At 33.2% G+C, this 22,581-nt stretch overlaps 1 protein-coding gene across 6 annotated transcripts in view; it reads right to left on the bottom strand.

The window, feature by feature from the left end:
- The window catches only part of ANKRD17 (ankyrin repeat domain 17), a 162,983-nt gene that overhangs the window by 33,932 nt on the left and 106,470 nt on the right, over window positions 1-22,581 (bottom strand). For 4 of the 6 annotated variants that reach the window (XM_059159391.1, XM_059159424.1, XM_059159407.1 and 1 more), the window contains 9 exons: window positions 20,338-20,486; window positions 11,875-11,986; window positions 11,556-11,701; window positions 7,342-7,484; window positions 6,597-6,810; window positions 5,927-6,102; window positions 4,445-4,607; window positions 2,058-2,153; window positions 472-588 (listed from right to left, as the gene is read on the bottom strand). In XM_059159391.1, the coding sequence (XP_059015374.1) occupies window positions 472-588; window positions 2,058-2,153; window positions 4,445-4,607; window positions 5,927-6,102; window positions 6,597-6,810; window positions 7,342-7,484; window positions 11,556-11,701; window positions 11,875-11,986; window positions 20,338-20,486 (1,316 nt within the window). The remainder of the gene's footprint in view (window positions 1-471; window positions 589-2,057; window positions 2,154-4,444; window positions 4,608-5,926; window positions 6,103-6,596; window positions 6,811-7,341; window positions 7,485-11,555; window positions 11,702-11,874; window positions 11,987-20,337; window positions 20,487-22,581) is intronic. The other 2 variants (XM_059159397.1, XM_059159433.1) reach the window with 1 other exon arrangement.

The following is a 22,581-nucleotide window of genomic DNA, read 5'->3' as shown; positions in this document are numbered from 1 at the left end:
GAAAAGTATAAAACAAATCATCCATTTAAAAAATGTACTCATTAAACATTCCACAAAGTGGCTGCAGTTCCCTGATTGGTTATGTGATGGTAATACATTTGATACATCTGATAAATCAGTTGGCAATAAATTACAAAGTCTAGGATCAATGAAAGATCAATTTGGATGGGTATTAAGAGATCATTTGTTGATGTAAGACTAAACTTGATTATTGAGGTTAGGTTTTCTGACTTGCAGATCAATGCAACTCCTGTAATAAAATTTTGTTAATTTGATTACAAAGAAAGTTACCTTAATGATTTTTAAAGTAGTCATAATTCCCTCTAACTGAGCCAAACTTGGAGAAAAAAACATGTGCATTGGTTAAAGCAAGAACAAAATGAAATGAAACCAAAACACAACAGATTACCAATTAGGTGGAAGGCAAAAGAGGAAAAGTAAGAACTTTTCATATGTAAAGGTTACCATTACCTTTTCCAAGTCTAACTCCTCTAATAAAATGCTGGCATTTTTGTTTGCTTCAGCAGCCTGTCTATCTTTGGCTTGTACTATTGATTCCATACAAAGATGACACTTCTTCAGCATCTCCTAAAATAAAAAATTAAGATGTTTGCAGCCTCAAAAAACAATTCACATTTAGAGATATTCCTGAAAACACAATAGTTAAGGTACTTGAATGAACATAAGCAATAAAAATTAGTGGTAGGGCAAAAAAGGGTACAAATAAAATAATATAAATGGTGCACATTTTTAAAGTTTATTTCTTTATAATCTCTACACCCAACATGGGGCTCAAACTCAAGACCCTGGGATCAAAAGTCTCATGTTCTACTGACTGAGGCAGCCAGGAACCCTGTTATGTGTTTTTTAAAATACACAAGCAGGAGCCTTTACTGTCCTTCAAAATAATATCCATTTGTCTGGTACTTTGGAAACTAAAATTATTTACTCCCAACATTTCAATGGACAAATCATACAGCAAACAGAGTTGCAGTAATTTATGCCAGCTGGCTAATGGGCTAAAGGAAAAGGTCAATGTCAACAAAGAAAATAGGTTTAAAAAAATGTTAAAGAACTTTATTGGCAGACACTGTTCTCAAAGCTTTAAGCTTGGTTGTTACAACTTCATGTGCAAGCACGCTTAAAGAAATTACAGACATGGGTACTTACGTACTTTTCTCAGTGATTTCATTCTTAGAACACACTACTTAACAGGAAAGGGCTATTTCCCTATTGAGAGTAACACATTAAATAATCTCCCCACCCCTCCAAAACAAAAAAAAACAAAAAAAACGAAACAGGAATGTTAATTATCACAGAGGAATGCAGAGGCAGGCAAGACAGTGAATTAGCTATGTAAATAAAATCCATGAAAATATAGTGCTCACTATTATGTAGTAAAAAGACATTTTGGGATTCATTGACCTCTTTCCATTTTCAGACGCGTGTCTTAGGAAAGTATAAACCCCAAGTCAAAACATCAGCAGGAGAATATCCCAATTAGACGTCTAATAGGATTTATTTAACCTTCTCTACTTTTCCTGCAAAAATTCTTGCTAATTCATTCTTAAGCTGACAACTACTCCAATACTGAAGACATTAAAATTTTCTTGCCCATGACTATGCTCAGTTTTGTTCAGGTATTTAAAAAAACAAAAAACAAAACTACTGGGCTTGTTCCTCTCAGAAGAGACTATCAATTTGGATAAACATATACATAAATTATAATGATGATGAATAATAACAATATTTGCTTTAATCTGTTTAGTGTTTACATAAAAATTTAATTAGTTCAAGCACTATTAAAAAATAAAATTCTATTAGAGAGAGTTTTAGTGCTTCTTCAGGTAAGTAAATAATCTGAAGTATCTTTGAAATAGAGAAGTTCATTCTCAAATACTAGATAAATGAAAAGTGCTATAAGCCACACATTATTGCTTAGACTAAGGCTTTTTTCTTAGTGGGAGACAAACACATAGGTATGTATATGTGTGTGTATGTATAACCAAATGGGATCCCTAGCTCACAGAGTGGGATGAGTTTAATCAGTGTATTACCTTATCAGTGATGGTTGCTATGTATCTCATACATTCAGAATCTGATGGAAACTGATTGACTTCTTTGACTAAGTAGCGCACCACCTTCACATGACCCTAAAAAATAGATACCAATGTCAGATTGGAAACAGATTCTAAGAGGATTCAGTATATCTACAGTCTGTCTATTCTAAGATTACTTTGGCATCAGTGCCACAAAATAAAGTCTTAATTAGATATTATTTGCATTGTAAATAAAAAAGAGACAGACTCTGGTTCCATGAAGTTAAATCTATACTGTTCATCTTCATCCCGCCCTCCCAAGTACAGAATAACCTGACCTAAAATTCTAAACAACAATGAATTAAAAAAAAAAAAAATTAGTATGAAAAATAAAGGTTTTTTTTTGAAAGAAAAAAGACAAAAACAAAACCTCGTTTGTTTCTAGCTACCTCATAAGTGAGCATCCTAATTCTAAGCATTAAAAGAGTAGAAATAACAATTTTGTTCTTTCAGATAAAAACTGAATGTACAGCACTGTACCAGAAGTGTAAAAGGAATAAAATACACTTTCTTAAAGCATGAGCTATGATTATAAGATTCACTGTAACACAGTTCACTAAGCTCAAAATCATTAGACCAGCGCTCAAGAGACTCTAACTTTATCCAGTCTACACTATTATTCCCTGAACACAACACCCACAAATTAGCTAGTCCAGTTAAACAGACCATGTTTAGTATATTTCTCTATCTCTTCCTTTCTATCTTTTTCAAATATTTCTATCTTTTAATGAATAGTTCAATGCCATTCGCATAATTCCTTGATATCTCACCAACACTTCTATAGTATTTAAATTATATAAGACACTCACACAGTTACCTGACTTTGTGTGTGGATCTTACCTCCCCAATTAAATTCTACATTTAAAAAGTACAACTGCTACTCTCTGTACAGCCATTACAGCTGCACATGTTAAGGTACAAAAAAAAAATGGAATGAATACAAACACTGTTCTTAAGGAACTAAGTCTATCTGGAAAGATAAGATATATGTATGTTAAGGAGTAATAATTACAAGGTAATTTTAGTCAAATGAATGACAAAAATAACAGACGGCAGAACTTCTACAACTTTTAGTAGATTAAGTATCTTACTGTGAGCTCAAATAGGATTGGAGGAGTTTCTGTAGAAGGGGAGATTTAAACTATACCCAAAGAATGAATAACTCTGAAAATGAGGAAAGACACAAGATTTCTGAGATGAGAACAAAGGTGATGTGAGAGACAGCAACAATGAAAAGACCAAGCATGGAGAAGACTCTCCATATCAGGGACTCATAATGGGAGATGAACTTGAAGAGCACTAGATTTATGGTGGCTCTGAATAACAAACTAAGACTGGATTTCAAAGGATGCCAAAAAAGGAAAAGGCTCTAGAAGAGGATACTAACACATTGGAGAAGTTAGGAAGATTAACTTGATAACGATATATGTTAGCTTGCTTGGAGAAGAAGTAGATAGTCAATGATAAAGCGTAAGTTTGACTGGTGGGGAAAAAAACATACAGAATCAGTGTCTAGGTAGTCTAGAATATCTAGGGAAGAGGTGGTATAAAGTACAGGAGCCAGAGAGAATTAAAAGACAAAAAGGAGAAAGACGACTTTTTGCAATTTTATGTTAGAAGTTTTCAATACAACAAATCATTTGCAGTCTATCAAGGGATTTTACCTACCTGTCTCAAAATGATAAAACTCAAAATTATCAACTCTAAAATAGTAACCCAGTTTTCCCAGTAACAAATTTAAACTGTATTTAAGAGACCAATGAAAACATTAAATGAAATTATACACAGCTCTGTGCTATGCATTACAGGAAGAGAAAAAAAGTTTCTTTCACAAAATTTATTTCTATATCTGAATGCAGTTCATTCCTTATTCAGTCATTTCAAAATACTGGTAGCTGGGTTTTCATTATTTATTTCATTATTTAATTCCCTAGTAATTAAAGCAAGTGATTATAAATAAAATCAATTTAAGTTGATTTTTCCCTGCTGTACTATTATAAGAAAACATCCATCCATAAGTAATTAGTTACTCTTAACTGGATTTACATTTTGTGAAAGATTAAGTTTGCAACTAGATTTTGAAAATACTACTTAGAACAACTTTTTACAAGTTTACTTAGCTTTATTTATCAATATCAACATTAAAGGTTTTTCTGGGATACCTATATCTACCTTTCAAGTGTTGCCATCAATACAGAAACATATCAGTGTTTATTTGCATAGCATTTTACCGCGTTGGACACTACTGTTAAATCCTAAAATAAGAGTCTTCAGTGATCACTAAACTATATACCTTCTAGCCTAAGTGAAAAACATTCAAGTGAACGAGGATGAAAGACTTCTACCTTCCTAAATGCCGCCATAAGAGGAGTTATCTTGCGGTTGTCTGCTGCATCCACGTCTGCACCTGCTTGCACCAATAACTGAACCACATCAAGATGTCCACCATTTGCTGCTAGCCACAATGGAGTGTTCCCCTTCTTGTTACGTACATCAATGTGAGCTCCCCTAAATCAATGACACAGATGTCATTGTTTAAAATGAAATGGAATAACAGATAATAAAAATCAACTATAAACTCAGGAAAAATATTCTATGAAAGTGAAAAATTATTTATATTATTGAGGGACAAAAATACATGTTTCTCTCAAAATTACGAAGAATTTCTAATCATCAAATTTAAGTCATCAAGTTTAAAAAATAAAACAGACAAATAATTGCTTTTTTAATCTTAAAATTCCAAGTTTCAATCCTGAAAAAATGTGAATTTTATTTAGTAAAAAATAAAAGTACTTCCTGTTAATAGCATAATCAATACATAGCATAATCAATACATTAAATAAACAGTATGCCAGAGACACAAACAGTATTCTACGAGGCACTTGTATCTATTTCAGGTTACTTGTATGCATGTATTTGTATTAAACTTTGGAAAAGAATGAATCTAAAAATAACATTCAGGTTTAGCACATGGTGGGCAACATGGTAAGTAAGACTCAAGGTGAATTAACAGGTGACAGAGCCACTACTAAATACTATTGCTTAGGACACCATGCAAATGTCTTTAAGACTGTTAAAGCAGGAAATCCAATTAAGCAGTCAAGTATCTCTGGAAGACTGGCAGGCAACTTCTGAGTGACTGAAAGCAGAAATTCTTCTGGATTGTCTGATACCATGAATAGTTCTACAACTGTTATTTAAAAGCCCTCACTGTTATTTAACCAAACAAGACAAACGAAAAACTTTCGAGAAAATCAACAATAAACTTTAGATTGCTGCTAGACTTTTAAGATTTCAAGTGATACTCTTTTTTGAAAACTCAAACTGTATGGGAGATGTGAACACAGGTGACAACAGCTGGATGTTCAAACAGCTTATTATAGTGCTTTAAGAGTATATACACACCCAAGACAGGAAGAAAAGAAGTATTTTTAGGTTATACTGAAATAAATCAGACAATGAAACGTACCTCTGGAGAGGTGGAAAATAAAAGAAGTCGGTTTTAAAATAAAATAAAACATGCACTTGTAGTTCATGGAGGAAGTAATCACATTTACTTTTTTTTTTTTTTTTTTTTTAGATTTTATTTATTTATTTGACAGAGAGAAATCACAAGTACACTGAGAGGCAGGCAGAGAGAGAGAGAAGGAAGCAGGCTCCCTGCTGAGCAGAGAGCCCGATGCGGGACTCGATCCCAGGACCCTGAGATCATGACCTGAGCCACCCAGGCGCCCCCACATTTACTTTTTTAATAATACAATATAACCAGACAGAATAGTAATCACTGGTACACGCAGTCATATATGAAGAGTATGGTAACATCATACCTGCCAATGAGAAGCTCACAGAATTTATAATGCCCTTTATCTGCTGCTATTGTTAAAGCTGTATCTCTCGAAGAGGGCACTGGAGGGGCATTAACATCAGCACCTTTATCCAAAAGAACTCGGCCCACCTCTGCATATCCACCAGAGGCAGCTTCCATTAGCGGTGTGAGGCCAGTCTAGGTTTAGTGAAAACAACAACACCACCACCACGTAAGAGACTGAAAAGAGCTAAAATGTTTAAAGAACAATCTGGGGAGCAACATGATATAATTGTTGCAAAAATTCACAACTAAATTTCAGCACTGACACCACCAGCCTGAGTTACAGTGTGATCTACTGAACGATATCCTACATAATGCCAATTTCTTGTGGAAAAAAAAAACTGTGTAAGATGCAAGCATTTGGCATAACTGGTGCTAATAAATGCTTCCTCTTTTCTCTTTCATAATACTATGTGTTTTCTAAGCTAATAACCCTAGTGTCATTATTACCTATAAAAATTTATTACTGAGGTATTTTCAAGAGTGCTTGAGTACATAGAATGATTTCTGATTAAATACATATAAGACAAGTTACCAGAAAATACTAAAATTATAATTAGCATAATGCTACTGTACACCTTAAATACTGAAGCAATAAATCCATGTATAAATCTCAGACTTTTTCTTACCTTAGCTCTGTGTTCCACATTTGCTTTTCTATCAAGCAGAAGACTAACCACTTCAGTTCTTCCTTGGAAGCAGGCTAAAGTAAGGGCAGTGTTCCGATTGGTTTCTATTTGAGCATTTATGTCAGAGCCCATGTCTAACAGGAGCTTAACAGCAGCTGTGTGCCCATTCATAGCTGCTAACATCAGAGGAGAAATGCCCAATTTGCTACCAGTTCTGGGGGTGGAGGTATGGGGAGAACAAAGGTAAAGAATATAAATTTCTATAGAATTCTATTTCAGGATTTATTTAAGATTCTTTGTTTTGCAGGATTATTTAAAGTAATTTTTCTCAGCCCTTGTAGGTCTGTGAGATATGACCAGGACTCCATTAGAATTTTTTTACCACCTTAGAACTAGAATACTTTCCGTATCTCATTCAACATAATGACTTGGACTGAAAAGTAATTATTAAATATTAAGTTATTATTATGATAGATTTTCCAACCTAAAGCATATACTTTCTTAATAAAAACTCCTAAGAAAACTGTGCTTACTTTTAGTACCATTAGAAATACAGTAAGTGATGTTTTTTCAAGTTTATATCAAAGTTTTTAAGTATTTAAATAAAATTAAAAATCTCCCAACAGTTTGGATTCTAAATTTGTAATGAAGGCATTTCCTAAATATCGCATTAAAAATATAAGTGTTCTACAAATAGCTTATCATAACACTCTTAAGGGGCTTATAGAGAGAGAATAAAACTTGCCTAGAATTAATCTCAGCTCCTGCATTTAGTAATATTTTGATAATGTTCACATAGCCACCAGAAGCAGCCAGGCTTAGAGGTGTGTAATCAGAAACATTCCTGTGCTCTTTGTTTGCCCCTCGAGCTAACAATAGCTCCACCACCTGAAAAGAAAAGAGGAAAAGCTGTGTTTTCTTCTTATGGTGAAACAATTTGCAAGGTGTCCATTTCTGATTTCTTTATTTTTCTGATACAGAGTAGAAGAAAAAAACAGCAAAGTCCTTTTTTAATCCTTTGCACAAAATCAGACTCAAATGATAGCAAGAATTCTTAGAAGCAACAGTAAGCTAGCTTCTCAATTAAAATCCATTTTGAAATTGTTAAAATGACACGGTGTGTTCATGCATGGTCTGGATCTCAGTGTGTTGTGCAATGCTATTTTAAAAATTACTATTTCTGTTACTCTATCACATAGCAGTAAAATAAGATTTTTTTCATTTATATATATAAGTGTCTTTATGATATATTTTTAAGATTCTATTCTTTAATTTTTAGAAATCTCTACACCCAACGTGGGCCTCAAACTTACAACCCTGAGATCAAGAGTCTCATGCTCTACTGACTGAGCCAGCCAGGTGCCCTTCTTTAAAGTATTTTTTTTTTTTTAATTTTTAACCAATAACTAAATGTTTAAAAACTTGGAATAAAGTTAATGCTTATTTTTTCCCTAACATTTTATTATGAAAATTTTTAAACATACAGAAAAGTTCAATAAATTTACACATACGCACTACCTAGATTCTACCATTAATATTCTACTACACTTACTTTATCATATCTATTTGTTCATTTTTTGATACATTTCATTTCAAAGTAAATTGTAGACAGCTGCAATTTCTTTAAATATATCAACATATATATCATTATTAGAATATTACTTGTTTTCAAATTTGGGGGAAAAATTTCTAACTTAGAGCAAATGCTCAAAACTTCAGTGTACATTTACTCAATACTGACAAATGCATAAAGCTGATGTTATTTAAATCCCTGTTATTTACTCATGCCTCTTTCTCAGTCAATCCCACCTACAGCCTATTTTTATATCTACCTTACATCTTCAAATAGATGAAATCACAGTGTTTGAGAGCCATTTCTGTGTTATTGCATAGCATACAAATCATACAATATACATCATACAAATATACTAGAGTTTATCTCTTCTCCTACTGGTGAATAGATAAAGCAGTCTCTAGTTTTTGGCAATTTTGAATAAAGTTGCTATTCTTTCAGTAATATATTTTCACTGCTCATGGGCTCTATCTACTAGTAGAATTTCTGGGTATATGTTTAGTTTTATAAGAAATTACCAGACCTTTTCTGAAAGTCACTGTACCATTTACACCCCCACAAATAATAAGCGAGTCCTGACTCCTCCACATCCTTGGCAAGATTAAGCACTGCCAGTCTTTAGCATTTCAGCCATTGTAGTTGGGCTATGTGGTGGTAACCCACTGGGATCTTACTCTACATTTCTGATAGCTAAAAACTGGTTACCATTTATTGAAGTACTTATTGGCATCTTTCGTCCATTATGCCATTTAATGCACAAAACAGCTCTTTGACCCAGGTACACTAGTATTTTCACCTTCATTTTGCAAATGAGGCAGAGAAAAGTTGGATTACCCAAGATCATAGCTCTTACCTTGCTCTTAATACTAGTAAAATATCCTAAAATACTAACTGGGAAATAACAAATAATGAACAGTGCTTTGTCTTAACATATAAGCTGACACTTTACTCATTTGAATAAAGCTATGTATGACCAATTTTAGATTATGACTTCTATCCATCACTTTTTTGCTTTCAGAGCCAGTAACAGTAGGTGGCTTATGTGACAAGGTTATGAAAAACAAGACCAAAAAATGGCATTATGCTGTTTATTTTACAGAGAGTCCCTTAAACAAGAAAGTAAAAAACCCTAATCAAATTTCTAAAGTTATTAATTTCATTATGCAAAGATAACTGACCTTAGCTATCTCTCAAAGGGAATGGTCTATTTCCAGAAAGTAATAAACGCTCAATATAAATTAGTTTGTGATTTTATAGTAAAATGAGTTTCCACTGTTTAATAACTTCAAAATACTTAACTGTTCCAATGACACCAAATCCAAGCAACAGAATGTTATAGGCAAAATTATTACCCTAAAAGACTTCTGTATCTGTTACAACCTCATTTGTTACATTGTAGTAAGAATATATAAAGATTATAGTATGCTAGAGGCTTTAAAATTGCTTTGAAAGGAAAGAAACAAACTGATTTCTTTTTAACACCGAAAAATTTCTTACCATATAAAGCAAGAATTATTTCAAGCTATATAATGATTGAAAATTTCAGTTAAATCAAAATTTTACTTTTATTATATTCTAAAACCAAAATATTTTGGTTTTATATTTTAAAACCTTAAGCCTTTACATTTCCAACTAAGTTTTTCAATTTAATGTTATTATTGATTTTAAAAAGTTCTGCCATAAATTCAATTTGAGATTAATGGAGATCTCCACACTTTCTGATGTGGCAGAGATTACCAAATCAAGCAGCTTTTTTACTGTCTTACTTCCTATCATTTGCGTTAAAATTCTTTTAATATACCAATCACCTCTACTGTGAAATACAGGGGGGAAAATGATACAAATGTATTCACATTATCAACCAGAAGGAAGAGCATAGCAGAGACAGGTTCTTTGTTGTCTCCTATGCAGAACATCTGTAGAAACAAGTGCATCTAACTGTCCACACATATAATTATCTACTCCAAATATAAAGGAGCAAAAATCATATATTTAAAAACTACAAATTGGCCAAAGTAAAAATTTTATGGGAACGAAAGAAAAAGTAAAACAAAAAACAACTGTATTATGACTAGGCTCCAATTCTTTTTAATCCACAAGATAAAGGATCACTAACTTCTATCTTTCTATTCATGTACCATTTTATTGGATTTTCCATTCTTTCTGTGCAAGAATTATTCTATCTTTTAAAGAACTTTTATCTTCTAGTTTACTAAAAACTCTAGTGGGTTTAGCAGATTCAAGTTCAATATAGCCTGATATGGGGGGCAGGCAGTTTAAGGTGCACAAACAGGGAGGTAATAATCTACCACTTCACTGGCCAGAATAATTTTAGACATAATATTTCAGGAGGGATACAGACATAATGGGTAGAACAGCCAGGTGAGAGATTTAGAAAAGGTATCTTCAAGCTAATAATCAAAAGAACAGGACACGCTTCAAATGGAGAACAGGTAACTGGAAGATAGAGACTCAAATATCTATAGATACAAGAGGATATAAAACCTCTTTATTAATTCAAAGAACGGAATTAAGAAGAATAGTGGGGAAACTTAGGGAAGGCATAACTCAGGCTTGATAAACAGGAAAACTTTATAACAGGATGGTGGAATAAAAAAAAGTAAAACATTTTTAAGCTGAGTAAGAAAATAACCTGTATGATCTAGGATACTTCTGAAATCTAAGATTCAACAATATCCTAAATTGAGAAGTTGCCAGTCCACAGAGACAGCACAACTGGCTAATCAAAATCCTTACAACTAGATTTAAAAAATGGATTTAAAAAAATCAGGTTGCCCAGCTGATCATTAAATGCCAGCAGAAGACATACATGGCTATAGGCTATAAATCTTGGGCCTACACCTGATCACACCAGTGGTTCTACCCTACTTAAAAAATGAAAAGGTCATATAATCTCATCTGAGAATCTTTCTTTCAGAGTTGAGGAGTGGGAAAAATGAAAAGAACAACTAAAAATTGAATCCTCTTGATTTCCTACTAATTTTATACACCGAGAGCAATAGAGGCTGAGCTTAAGTACCTTTCATGCCAGGTACTCTGGGATAGGAAAAGACAAGTGAATATAGTCCCTGCTTATCAGGAGTTTACTGATTTGATTTGAAATGGCTTAATCACTCCCTTAGCCTGAATGCAACACACAGGAATTCCCATGGCAGGTACTACTTTTAGATAAACATAGTAATAGATGTGACTTTTCAGATACAATGGCTTACGCTAACACAAAGTTTGAAATTATGACCTATTAGCAAAAGGACAGTTACTGTGATAAATCTAGATGTCAATCTATTATTCCCATCATATTATACAAGTTAAAATATGTATTTGCTAAACAGATGGGACAGATATTATACTGGGGAAAATGTTACCTCCTGTCTCCCCCCAGAACAAGCCAAAGATAACGGTGTGTCCTTGGTTCTTTCTGACTGGGCTTCAATGTCTGCACCATTGTCCAGCAATATTTCCACAACACCAACATGACCAGCTGTGGCAGCCAAGATAAGTGGAGTAAAACCTGGAAAAAAATGATCTTCTCACTACATGTTAAGCAAAAAAACAAAAACAAAACAAAACAAAACAAAATACCGCACTGTTTTTTCATTATATCTATCACAACAGGGCTAGAAGTAGTATTTCTTCACAGAACACAAATATTCCAGAAAAAACATCAACAAAAGTAAGCCCTACCTTTCTTGTCTCGGTGCTCAATACTAGCTCCTCTCTCTAGCAGTGTTTGTACCAGTTCCTCATGACCACCAGCACAGGCCAGTGTTAGCGCTGTATCATGATTACTTTCAGTCTATAAAAAATTATTTTTTTGATTAATTTTAAAATTACATCAATTATATAATATATACTTAAACTAAATATAAAAACATATGTCCCATTCTACTGTATCAAACATTTGGGTATTAAGTTATTTTTTTCATTAGTGGCTAACTTGTGATTTTGTAAAGGCTACAAAATAATATTTGAACTTTATGGGCAATTCTTAAACATGAAGGGATAAAAGTATGATTTTCAACCATATGCTATTTACAAATACAAGATTAAAAGAAAGAGTGTTAGATTCACTTTTGCTTCCAGCATTAATGGAGTAGCACAGAAAAGATCTGTCTTCCTAACTCAAACAACCAAAAAGGAAAGGACGAACTACCTGAAATGATGGTATTTAGATAGGCATTGTGTGGCAGTGATTACCAAGGGTAGAAATGATTAAACTCAACTTAATGCCTGGAGAGTTTCCAGGCTGCTGTGCAGAGAGGGTACCCAAATACAGCCTGTCAATCTCCCTGAGTTGAGAAGACAGAGTCTGGAGCGGTCAGATGGCTAGAATTCATGCGGCAGACTACTGGATAGGAAAGCAGGACAGAGTACTCCAGATATCTGCAGAGGGTCTTTGGCTGAGTCTTTCAGCTGAGTTCTGATTAGCATATGTGCAGAGGAAAACTGAGAGGCCAAGGAAAGACCACCAGCAGGCATAACAACACCCAGAGCTTACACAGGGCCAGCAATAGTTTGGTTCCCACCAGCCAGAGTAGAAAGCCCTCAAAACACACAGAATATCAAGTAAAATCCTCAGCAGTGGAGCCAAATTAGCTGTTCTAGGCCCACCTAAGAAAGCTGAAAAGCAAGCCCTGGTATAGAAAAAGGGCTTCCAAGTAATTTAATTGCAGTTGAAAACAAAGCCCCCAAATACTTAAAGGAACAACAAAGAAAAATACATAGTATACAGAGTATTTTTAAAGACAAAGACTATCACAATTGAAACATGATGATTTACTTCTGACTTCTGCTAATGATACTCTATTATAGTTTAAAATGCTTGTTTCATAAACTAAGTCCTCATACTTTTAGTACTCTAAACTTGTACTATCGAAGAAAGGTAACTACTAGCAGTATGTAGCTGTTATTCTACAAATATAGCCAATGTGACTGAAAAACTGAATTTTAAATTTTGTTTTAATGAATTTAAAGTTAAAAAGTGATACTCATTTGGTTAGTAGAGAATTTTTCAGAGCACTCTTGAGTAAATAAATCTACTTTCTTAATTGTACATCTAATCAAATCTAAATGAAACCCAAGTTGAGATAAATACAGGCTAACAAACCATCATTTGCATAGGACTGAGGGGGTCTCTGGCATAAGAAGCTTCTGGTGCTAAAATCAGGGAAGTCCCAGGAAAACAAGGATGATGTGATCACTCTAAGCTGTAAGTATAACATATAGACTGAATTTTGAAGACCTTTAATATGAAATAAAAATGTAAAATATCTCAGTAGTTTTTTGGTATTACTGATTATATGTTTAAACAATATTATTATGGACATATGAAGCTAAATAAAATATATTCTTATGATGCATTTTACCTATTTTATTTTGCTTTTTTAAATGTGGTTACTAGAAAACTTTGTGTTTTGCATTATTTTTTCTGTTTCACAGTACTGTTCTAAGCTACTTTCCCTCATTTTTACATATGCATCTCTAGTACAATACTTATCACCAATGTTCCTTATGCTTCTATCAGTATATGCCTATCACTCTCAGAGAACTAGAAATTCCTGGAAGGTAATAAACATGTTTTATTCATGTTTGCATTCTCTACCTGTAAGTGATGCTTTGCCTAGGAAACAATAAATGATAGTTAAGTTCAATGAATGACAGCAGCTATGCAGGGTCACAGATTCAAAGGCTATTACTAATAAAACAAAAGGCTACATATAAGACATATATTTATTGTGTTTATATTTTTTGTAATATTTATTATATTTATGTAATAAATACAAAAAGGAAAGGCATTTTCTCCCAGAAGGTCAAGTCTCAAAACCAAACTCCATTACAAAAAATGAGTAACAAGAGACAAAAGGCAAAATCGATAGTCAAGAAATAAGAAAAAGCCTACTAGTCAGTGATGAAGAGGGAGACCGCAAAAGCTGCTCTGCAGAAGAGGCTGGCAGAGAGCAGAGCTACTGACTGCAGAGATCAGGGATGGCCACAAGGGAGAGATGCACCAACTACAACAATGAAGAAGGACACGAATACTTAAATGAGTGACAGCTCTGACTGTGTAATTGTATTTGATCTTCATTTCAGGTTTATAAGGAAGGAATTATTATGTTGATTTCAGAAAAGAAAAAAAAAGAAACAAAGACTTAAAGAAATAATCCTCCAATAGTCATATAAGCTAGTAACTGATAGGGACTGGCTTAAAAAAAAAACAAGGAGATCTTGGATAACAAAATCCTGCTTTCCCTATTACATCATAAAGCAGTGCTAAACCAACTAGGTCAATATAATGTTTATGTCTATCTACCTTATATACTTCCTATGTTAGTGACAATTAGAAAGTCAACTTTATGATGAAGAGTCCACTTTATAATGAACTTTATTAGGTTTCTCAATGTCTTCTGGGGGTTAAAGAGTAATTTAGGAAAGCAGAGCCAATCTTAAATAGAGAATGAAGAGACAAAATTTGAAAAAGATAAGCATGGAATATTTTAATGGTTAGTAAAATACTGTTTCCCCTCCTCCATTATAAAACATTAATTCAACCGATGTTTATTAAGCACCTTTTACATTCAAAATACTCTGCTAGGTACTTCAGGGTTGACAAATATAACTAAATACAGACCCTGTTCACTAGGAGCTTAGTGCTTACAGCATAGGGCAAATTTAGGTTCATACTATGAGAGAAATAGAAACAAGGTATTAAGAGAGTTGAATGAAAAAATATTTAAAACTAAGAAAAGAGGGCTTGTCAAATTCCTTGGGGAACGTAAGAGTGGGTAACTTCATGAACTAATATGAAATCTTCTAAAAACAAAAATGAAAAAAATCAAAAGATTCTGAAGTGAGGTTTCCACCTTCCTAACGAACACCTATATAATTCCCAAGTGGTAAGACACACTATCCTGATTTGTATTACTTTAAGAAACAAATTAACTGAAGCAGAAGTTTGGGTTAAAGTAACAATGACTAACATGATATAGAATTAAAAAAATACATGTTTTGAATATTACTGATAACAATACAGGTGATGGCTTCCTGAAAGGCAATGTATCATTAAAGTCATGTTATGTTATACTGGTCAACAAGTCATATACATTGTCATATATCTGTAACTAAGAGAAACCTGAAAGGGAGACCGATGCCCAGAGGTTTGTAAGGAGCTCATTCAGGTTTACGTTCTAAAGAAATTTTCATTTGGCCCACAATACCATAAAATACATTATTTTGTAAGTGACAGATGTTATGATGATTCTGTCTTATACAAAAATGCTAAAATTATATTCAATGTAGAAGTACTCTGTAAATTGACATGACTCTTCAAGTTCGTAAGACTGAAGAATAAGAAGGAATCATGAGACAAATGCAATATTAATGGAAAAAGCAACTTTTAATAAGCTGGAATGCATGAAAAAACGTAACTGAACTGTCTGTTAAAAAAAAAAAGGCAGGGGAAGATGACCTATTAATTACATCTAAGTAATTAATTCACTTTGAAAATCATTAGAACTTCAAGTGCTAACCTTTTGTAGACCTCCATAACCTTCATAATTCTAGACATCTCATTCTCTAAACATGTCAGAGGCCATGTGTAAGATACAAAAAAGGTAAAAAATAAAAAAGTAAAAAGGAGAGCATTTAGGGAGAATGAGAATAATGAAAATAGTCAGTAAAATAGTAAATACCTTGCTTAAAACCTCACATAAACAATTAAAATGCACACATTTTAAGTAGAATGCTTAATGGCAGCATATTACATATCACCATTAACTCATTCTTCTTATTTCTTCAATTTTTCTAATTAAAATAATGTGATTGAACTATTCTCTGTATGCAAAACCTACAGGAGAAAAATATACAAATGATATTTATACCATTAAAGGCAAAATATAATTTTACATACTTTATAATTTCAGTCCTGATATCTAAGTCAACGTTAGTGCCTACCTTCTTTAAAAAATAATCATGGATAGATGTTATTAAAAACTGGAAAAAAAGCAAAACTGCATAAAGTAGTATTTATTTTTCTCTTTTATAAAATATACTAGAACCGGCTACTCCAAGTTTAAGGAAAGCCTTTTGAAGTTTGTGAATAAAAATGACAAGCAGTTCAGAAATACATGAAAAACATGTAGTAAGAAAATGGGAGGGGAAAGGAACACAAGTTTTACACCCATGAACAAAACAACTGGTACTTTCTCATATTTGTGGCTGTTAGAGTCAATCAAAATCTCACACAAAACACAGAAAATATTTAACTCAGTAGTATTCAACTCTAACCTTCAGCCAGATTTACTGTTTCATACAAAACCAATCGTTCTTAAAAGTCTGTAAATGATTACTAATTTCTACATGCAGAATAACCATTCAAGCAAAATAAAAATTAGAGCTATGCTATTAAAAGATGTAATAAAAGTCTCAAAAAGTTCCTTCAAATTATCACTTACTGATGTTCCCTAAAATGAATTTTGGTAACAGTTCATATATGGTACTAAAATATCTTATAATATAAATATATTAAAAATATCCAGACAAGGGCCACCTCGCTTACTTAGTTAGTAGAACATACAACTCCTTTTTTTTTTTTTCTAAAGATTTTATTTATTTATTTGACAGAGAGAAATCCCAAGTAGGCAGAGAGGCAGGCAGAGAGAGAGAGAGGAGGAAGCAGGCTCCCTGCTGAGCATAGAGCCCGATGCGGGACTCGATCCTAGGACCCTGAGATCATGACCTGAGCCGAAGGCAGCGGCTTAACCACTGAGCCACCCAGGAGCCCAGAACATACAACTCCTAATCAAGCCCCACACTGGATGCAGAGCTTACTTAAAAACAAACAAAAAAACCCAAAACAAATCGGATAAAAAAAAAAAATACATCAAAACAAACATGATTCAATAAAACTATTACACGAAAGGTAGAAAGCCTGTGGCACATACATGCACACCAAAGGTAATTTCTAGTTATCTTACGTAAGATTTGAGGAACCTTATAAAGAATACATTCAGCATTCTCAAGTTCCAGAAATTAAACATGATTTCGCTAATCCCTGTTAAAAATACTAGTTTCTGCATATAATGATCAATTAAAGAAGTTTAAAGTATGACCATTTTAAGAATCATTAGTATTAAAGAGACATGTACTGAAGGTGTAAAAAATTTAACATTTCTTTTGTTCTTCTTTAAATTAAGATTTGATATAAATATGAGGTATGGCCAAGGAAACATGTTGAAAAGCTGTAAGTATGAAAGACACACAACCCTTTGCCATCCAGGTGGTAGACCTATTTTCTATAATCTAATTTGCCAGGTTAATATAATTAAAATCAACATTCACATCTAAGATAAAAACTGAAAAACAGGTAGCATAGTGCAGTGCTTAGGAGTATAGAATCTACAGCCAGAATGCTAGGGTGGATGAAAGCTGGCTCCACCATAAATTACCTACTGGGCAAATAGTTAACATCTGTAAGTCTCACCTTCTTCACCTATAAAATGGGAGTAACAATACTACCTACACCTCATGAGGTTGTTATAAAGTTAAAGAAATTAGTATCTGTGAAAGTGTTAAGATTTGTTAAATAACCAAATAAAAGATTCAAATATTAGAAAAAGTTTAATCTTTTTAAACAGAGTTAGAGTCTTGGTATGAATTTATCATATCATTTGCCTGTTACAGCACAGTACTATCACACATAATCCACAATATCTACTACGTAAAACCTCATGGAATTTTTATTTCAGAATCTAGAAAAAACTTTGGATGAACTGAGTACAAAAGCATCTTTACAACTGCTTAACATGCCCGCTTGGTACCATAAAAACTAGTAAACTTTAAAAACTAACATCAAAAATAAAAGAAGAAATAGTGAACAATTATTTTTGAATGTTTACTTGGTATTGTGTTTTCCAAAGCAGAAACTTCCTAAACTTCTAAACAAAAAGAAAACTCCTAAACTTCCTAAACAAAAAGAATAACTCATGATAGGCTAACCAAACTGAAAAACCTTGATATGGAGATCAGATAAAAAAGAACAGATATTTAAGAACACAGTCAAATCTTTTTTACATAAGCATGTCAACTAATATCAAAACATACTTTTTTTGTCTGTTTTTTGTGGGGTTTTTTTTTAGATTTTAATTATTCATTTGAGAAAGCAACACAAAGAGAGCAAAAGCAGGAGGAGAAAGAGGGAGAGGAAGAAGCAGATTCCCCGCTGAGTCAGGGGCCTAATGCAGGGCTCAATCCCAAGACCTGCAGATCATGACCTGAGCCGAAGGCAGATGCATAACCATCTGAGCCAACCAGGCACCCCAAATTAGAGTTTTTGGAAATTAAAAACAAAATTTCATTATGTATGTATTTCTTAGAAATTAATTTATAATAGAGCAATGGATGGTTGAGTAGTATAGTCCAGTAAAATTTCACCCTAACTATAAGAATTTCAAATTAAATAAAATCACGATCATACTTGGAGGAACTTTTTCTTATATAAAATAATTTTTCTTAAATCCTTTTATATTTTGGTGAAGTTTTTAGTTTAGCTTATGATTCAATTCTTGATTCCACAAAAACTAAAAAATATAACTCTCCTTAAAACATAACCCTAAGCAGGCTCCGCACCCAGTACAGAGCCCCACATAGGGCTCAATCCCACAACCCTGAGATCAAGAGTCGGGTATGCTTAACTAACTGAGCAGGTGCCCCTATAATGCTGTATCATTATTAAATATAAATCATTGTAGATCATCAAATGAATACTTTGTAATTTTTAAAAGGTTATAGAGTGTGGTAGTTAAGGAGGTTGTCTTTGAAATCAGACCTACTAAAGTCTGACTCTCAACCCTCACTTCTTAGCTAAAAGAAGTGCTCTTAAGCAAAATGTTAAATGTTTTTCTTAGCCTTGGTTTCTTCATCAGGGAAATGGGTATTTTTTTTTAAAAAAAGATTTTATTTATTTATTTGACAGAGAGAGATCACAAGTAGGCAGAGAGAGAGAGAGGAGGAAGCAGGCTCCCTGCTGAGCAGAGAGCCCGATGCGGGACTCGATCCCAGGACCCTGAGATCATGACCTGAGCCGAAGGCAGCGGCTTAACCCACTGAGCCACCCAGGCACCCGGAAATGGGTATTTAAAAGTTGCTTCTTCATATATGTGGTCTGAAAACAACACAATTCCTTAAAATTGCGCTTGACCATTTTTAAGTGCTCAAAAAAAAGTTAGCACATATAACACAATGAACATTTGGAAAGCAACAATAGAAGTGAAATTTCTTTTTCTTTCACAATATTGCCAAGAAGCATTTTAATGAAAAGGAAGCTTTATTTTCATAGGTTAAGAGAAGAGTACACAGTCTTAATAGGACACACACACACACACACACCCTTCCTGAAATTCAGGTTTATAAACAACTGATCATTAAAAAAATAAAAAATTTTATCATGTATCCTGCCATCTTCACCTACATCACCCCCTCCCCATCCCACATATTAATCAAAATACAAAACTTAACTGCAAACGTTTCTCAGTCCTGAATAAGGACACATAACCTTTATCTTGTCCAGCAGTCTCCTAAACTAAGCCTCTTAGCATTTCTTCAAGACAAAACACCAGCTAGCCTCCTATCTCCAACTTCACTCTGCCCTGAGATTACATGGTAAACTAATTTTCTAAAAACTGGGTGTTTAGTTTTGATTTAGTGCTACAGACACAGACACACAGATTCACTACGTGTTTCAGTCAGCAAGATCAGAACTTTCCAAGACAATATAAATGTAACTGAGTATATACGATACATCAATGGAAGAATCTTTTATGTGTAATCCATTATGAATTAGAAGCATATCTTCTAATTCAAGATTAGAATAAAATACAAACTAATCTTAAAGAAGTTATTTCTTTTAACATCCTCTTCTAAAGTTAAAAAAAAGTTATTTGACAACTGCGGAAACCAAACCATCACATAATTATCAAAAATAATCTGCATCTGGTATTTTATTTTTTAAAATGTGGATTCTAATTTATTCATGAATGTGACTCAGATTTCTGCCTGGAGACAAAGCAGTCTAAGATGATTTAAATCACTGATTAATGTTTTCACTGATGGTATGATTAGTTAAAAACCATCCCTCCAGAATTTGGAGCTTACCTGTGCATCAATATCTATGGCAGGGTAGATAGGAAGCATGGCTGAAGGAGAGATGATAGGACTTGGAGTTGGAGTCTGAGGTTGGGAAATGGAAGCAGCGATACTGTGGGTAGGAGTGTTTGACATTGCAGATGCTCTTCCACTGACTGCTGTTGAACAAAATAACTGCACTTAATAAGGATGAAACATTGTTAGGGAACAGTAAGAAATAATTATTAGAAAATATTCAAAGATTTTTTAAAACAAAATGTCTATAGGTAGAATGCCATAGCACTAATAACTCATTTTTCTGGTTATTTTATTTCTGATTTTGGACAACAGTCTAAAAATAGAAAGCATATTAAGAATAACCCATTTTCTAAATAATAATCCATCTGAAAATAAAATTCCCCTCTTACAGTATGTAATCATAAAACCCCAATTCAAAATAACCCTGAAAACAAAAAGGGTATCTTATGAACTAAAACTGAATATAAATGCAAATGGATAGTTGTCCATTGTATCTTCTTAATCCGAAAAGGAATAAAAGGTAAAATAGCCAAGTTCAGAGGGAGAAAAGTATGAGTTTTAATCTGCCATTTTGACACCGCATATTCTAATGAAAGTAATTTCACTGTTTGGGGTGAACCTCACTCTCAAATCATTTAAAACACTCTCTACTCTTTTACTAACTGCAGGCAAGGGGATGATAATATTCTGAATGGTAGCCCTTTACTATGACAGAATAGTAAAATATGAAAATTTGATCCTCACACAGAAATATAGTTTCTCACACGTAGAATTATTCTGTGGGGGTTAAAATGCCCACCAATCAATCCAGCAATTACACTGACTTGAGGACAAAATTAAAAGATTAAGGTAGAAATAAATGTATACACGCAATAAACCTTCAAATATAGATTATTGTTAGTTCTAAGTATATTGTTAGTTCTAAGTGTAATTTTCCCTTTATATTTTTTAACCAAAATATGCAAATTAAAAAGGGGCTAATTAGGTCAATACTTGAGGTGGGAGAACTCTAAAGGTTGTGGCAATTGAGGGTATTTTATTCTCTTATGGATTCACTTCTGGAGTTGGATAAGTGAACATTAATCCTTTTCCACCCACCCCCCGCCCCGCCATTAAAAATACTATAGCACTAGTATAGTTTGGGCATTAATCTTTGAATGGTCAACAGTAGTGTGGATGTGTGTTATCGATATACTTATCAACTACATCAGACAGAAAACAATCATGATTCACAACTGGATCTGAAACCAGGCAAAAGAGGTTATGATCCTGCCAAGAATAAAACTGAAATTGACCTTATTTAACAATTATAAACACAATTGTCAATTAAGAAATCTGTTTTACATGAAATCCTTAGTTCAGGCACAAACATACACTATATACATTATAGCAACACACATTCTATAATTATACATTTTTAAGTCCACTTAAAAGCTAAAAGAAAAACAAAGAAGGAAACAAAACAAAACAAAACAAAACAGTTTGAATCCTTAGGGATCCAGATTAATAGGAAAGGGCATGTTCTAATACACTAAATTGATCAATGGTTTTGTGTATTAAGAAAAAAAAAACCAAGATAATTTAAATGTACATATTCTAGATATAAACTTCAAAACCATAAAAAATCTATGGCTCTTAAAATAGATTCCATAATCTCCTCTGATTGGATTTTCACAAGTGAAAATGCTAAATACTAAAATTAGCTTAAACAGAATGAACACCAATCTGTCCAAAGAACTGATATTTATTTCATGATACTAAACAAAATGTCTAAGCTTTATTGTTAAATGACTATATTGTTATTTACATTTTAATTGGAATAAGTTCTTTTAAAGAACATATGAAAATGAGTTTTCTTATTTTTGGTCAAATTGCTTGTTCTTATGATCTCATCTAAAAAGAGATTTAAGAAAAACCAGTTCCCTCATTTCATTTCCTTTGGGGTACTTATGAAATTAATGAAATAACTGAAATAATTAAAGTAACAACTTGTAAATATGCAGGGATCTGAAGGAACTCTGGTACAGATCTTTACACTTGGTATTTCATTTTAGGGTTAGATTTTAAATGAGAACCAGACACTCCAGGGAAGTTTTACACCAGGTAAGGAAGGGAGGAACTTGAGAGCACAGCAAAGACAAGGAGTTAAGACTGGTTAAACCGGGAACTGATTTTGCTATGTAAGTACAGAGAACAGGAAAGACAGAAGATTTGGGCCAGCCAAGTACTAGAGAA

The sequence above is a fragment of the Mustela lutreola genome, chromosome 1 (genome assembly GCF_030435805.1).
Source record: "Mustela lutreola isolate mMusLut2 chromosome 1, mMusLut2.pri, whole genome shotgun sequence".
Classification (NCBI taxonomy): domain Eukaryota; kingdom Metazoa; phylum Chordata; class Mammalia; order Carnivora; family Mustelidae; genus Mustela; species Mustela lutreola.
This window is presented reverse-complemented; position numbering and strand designations above follow the sequence as displayed.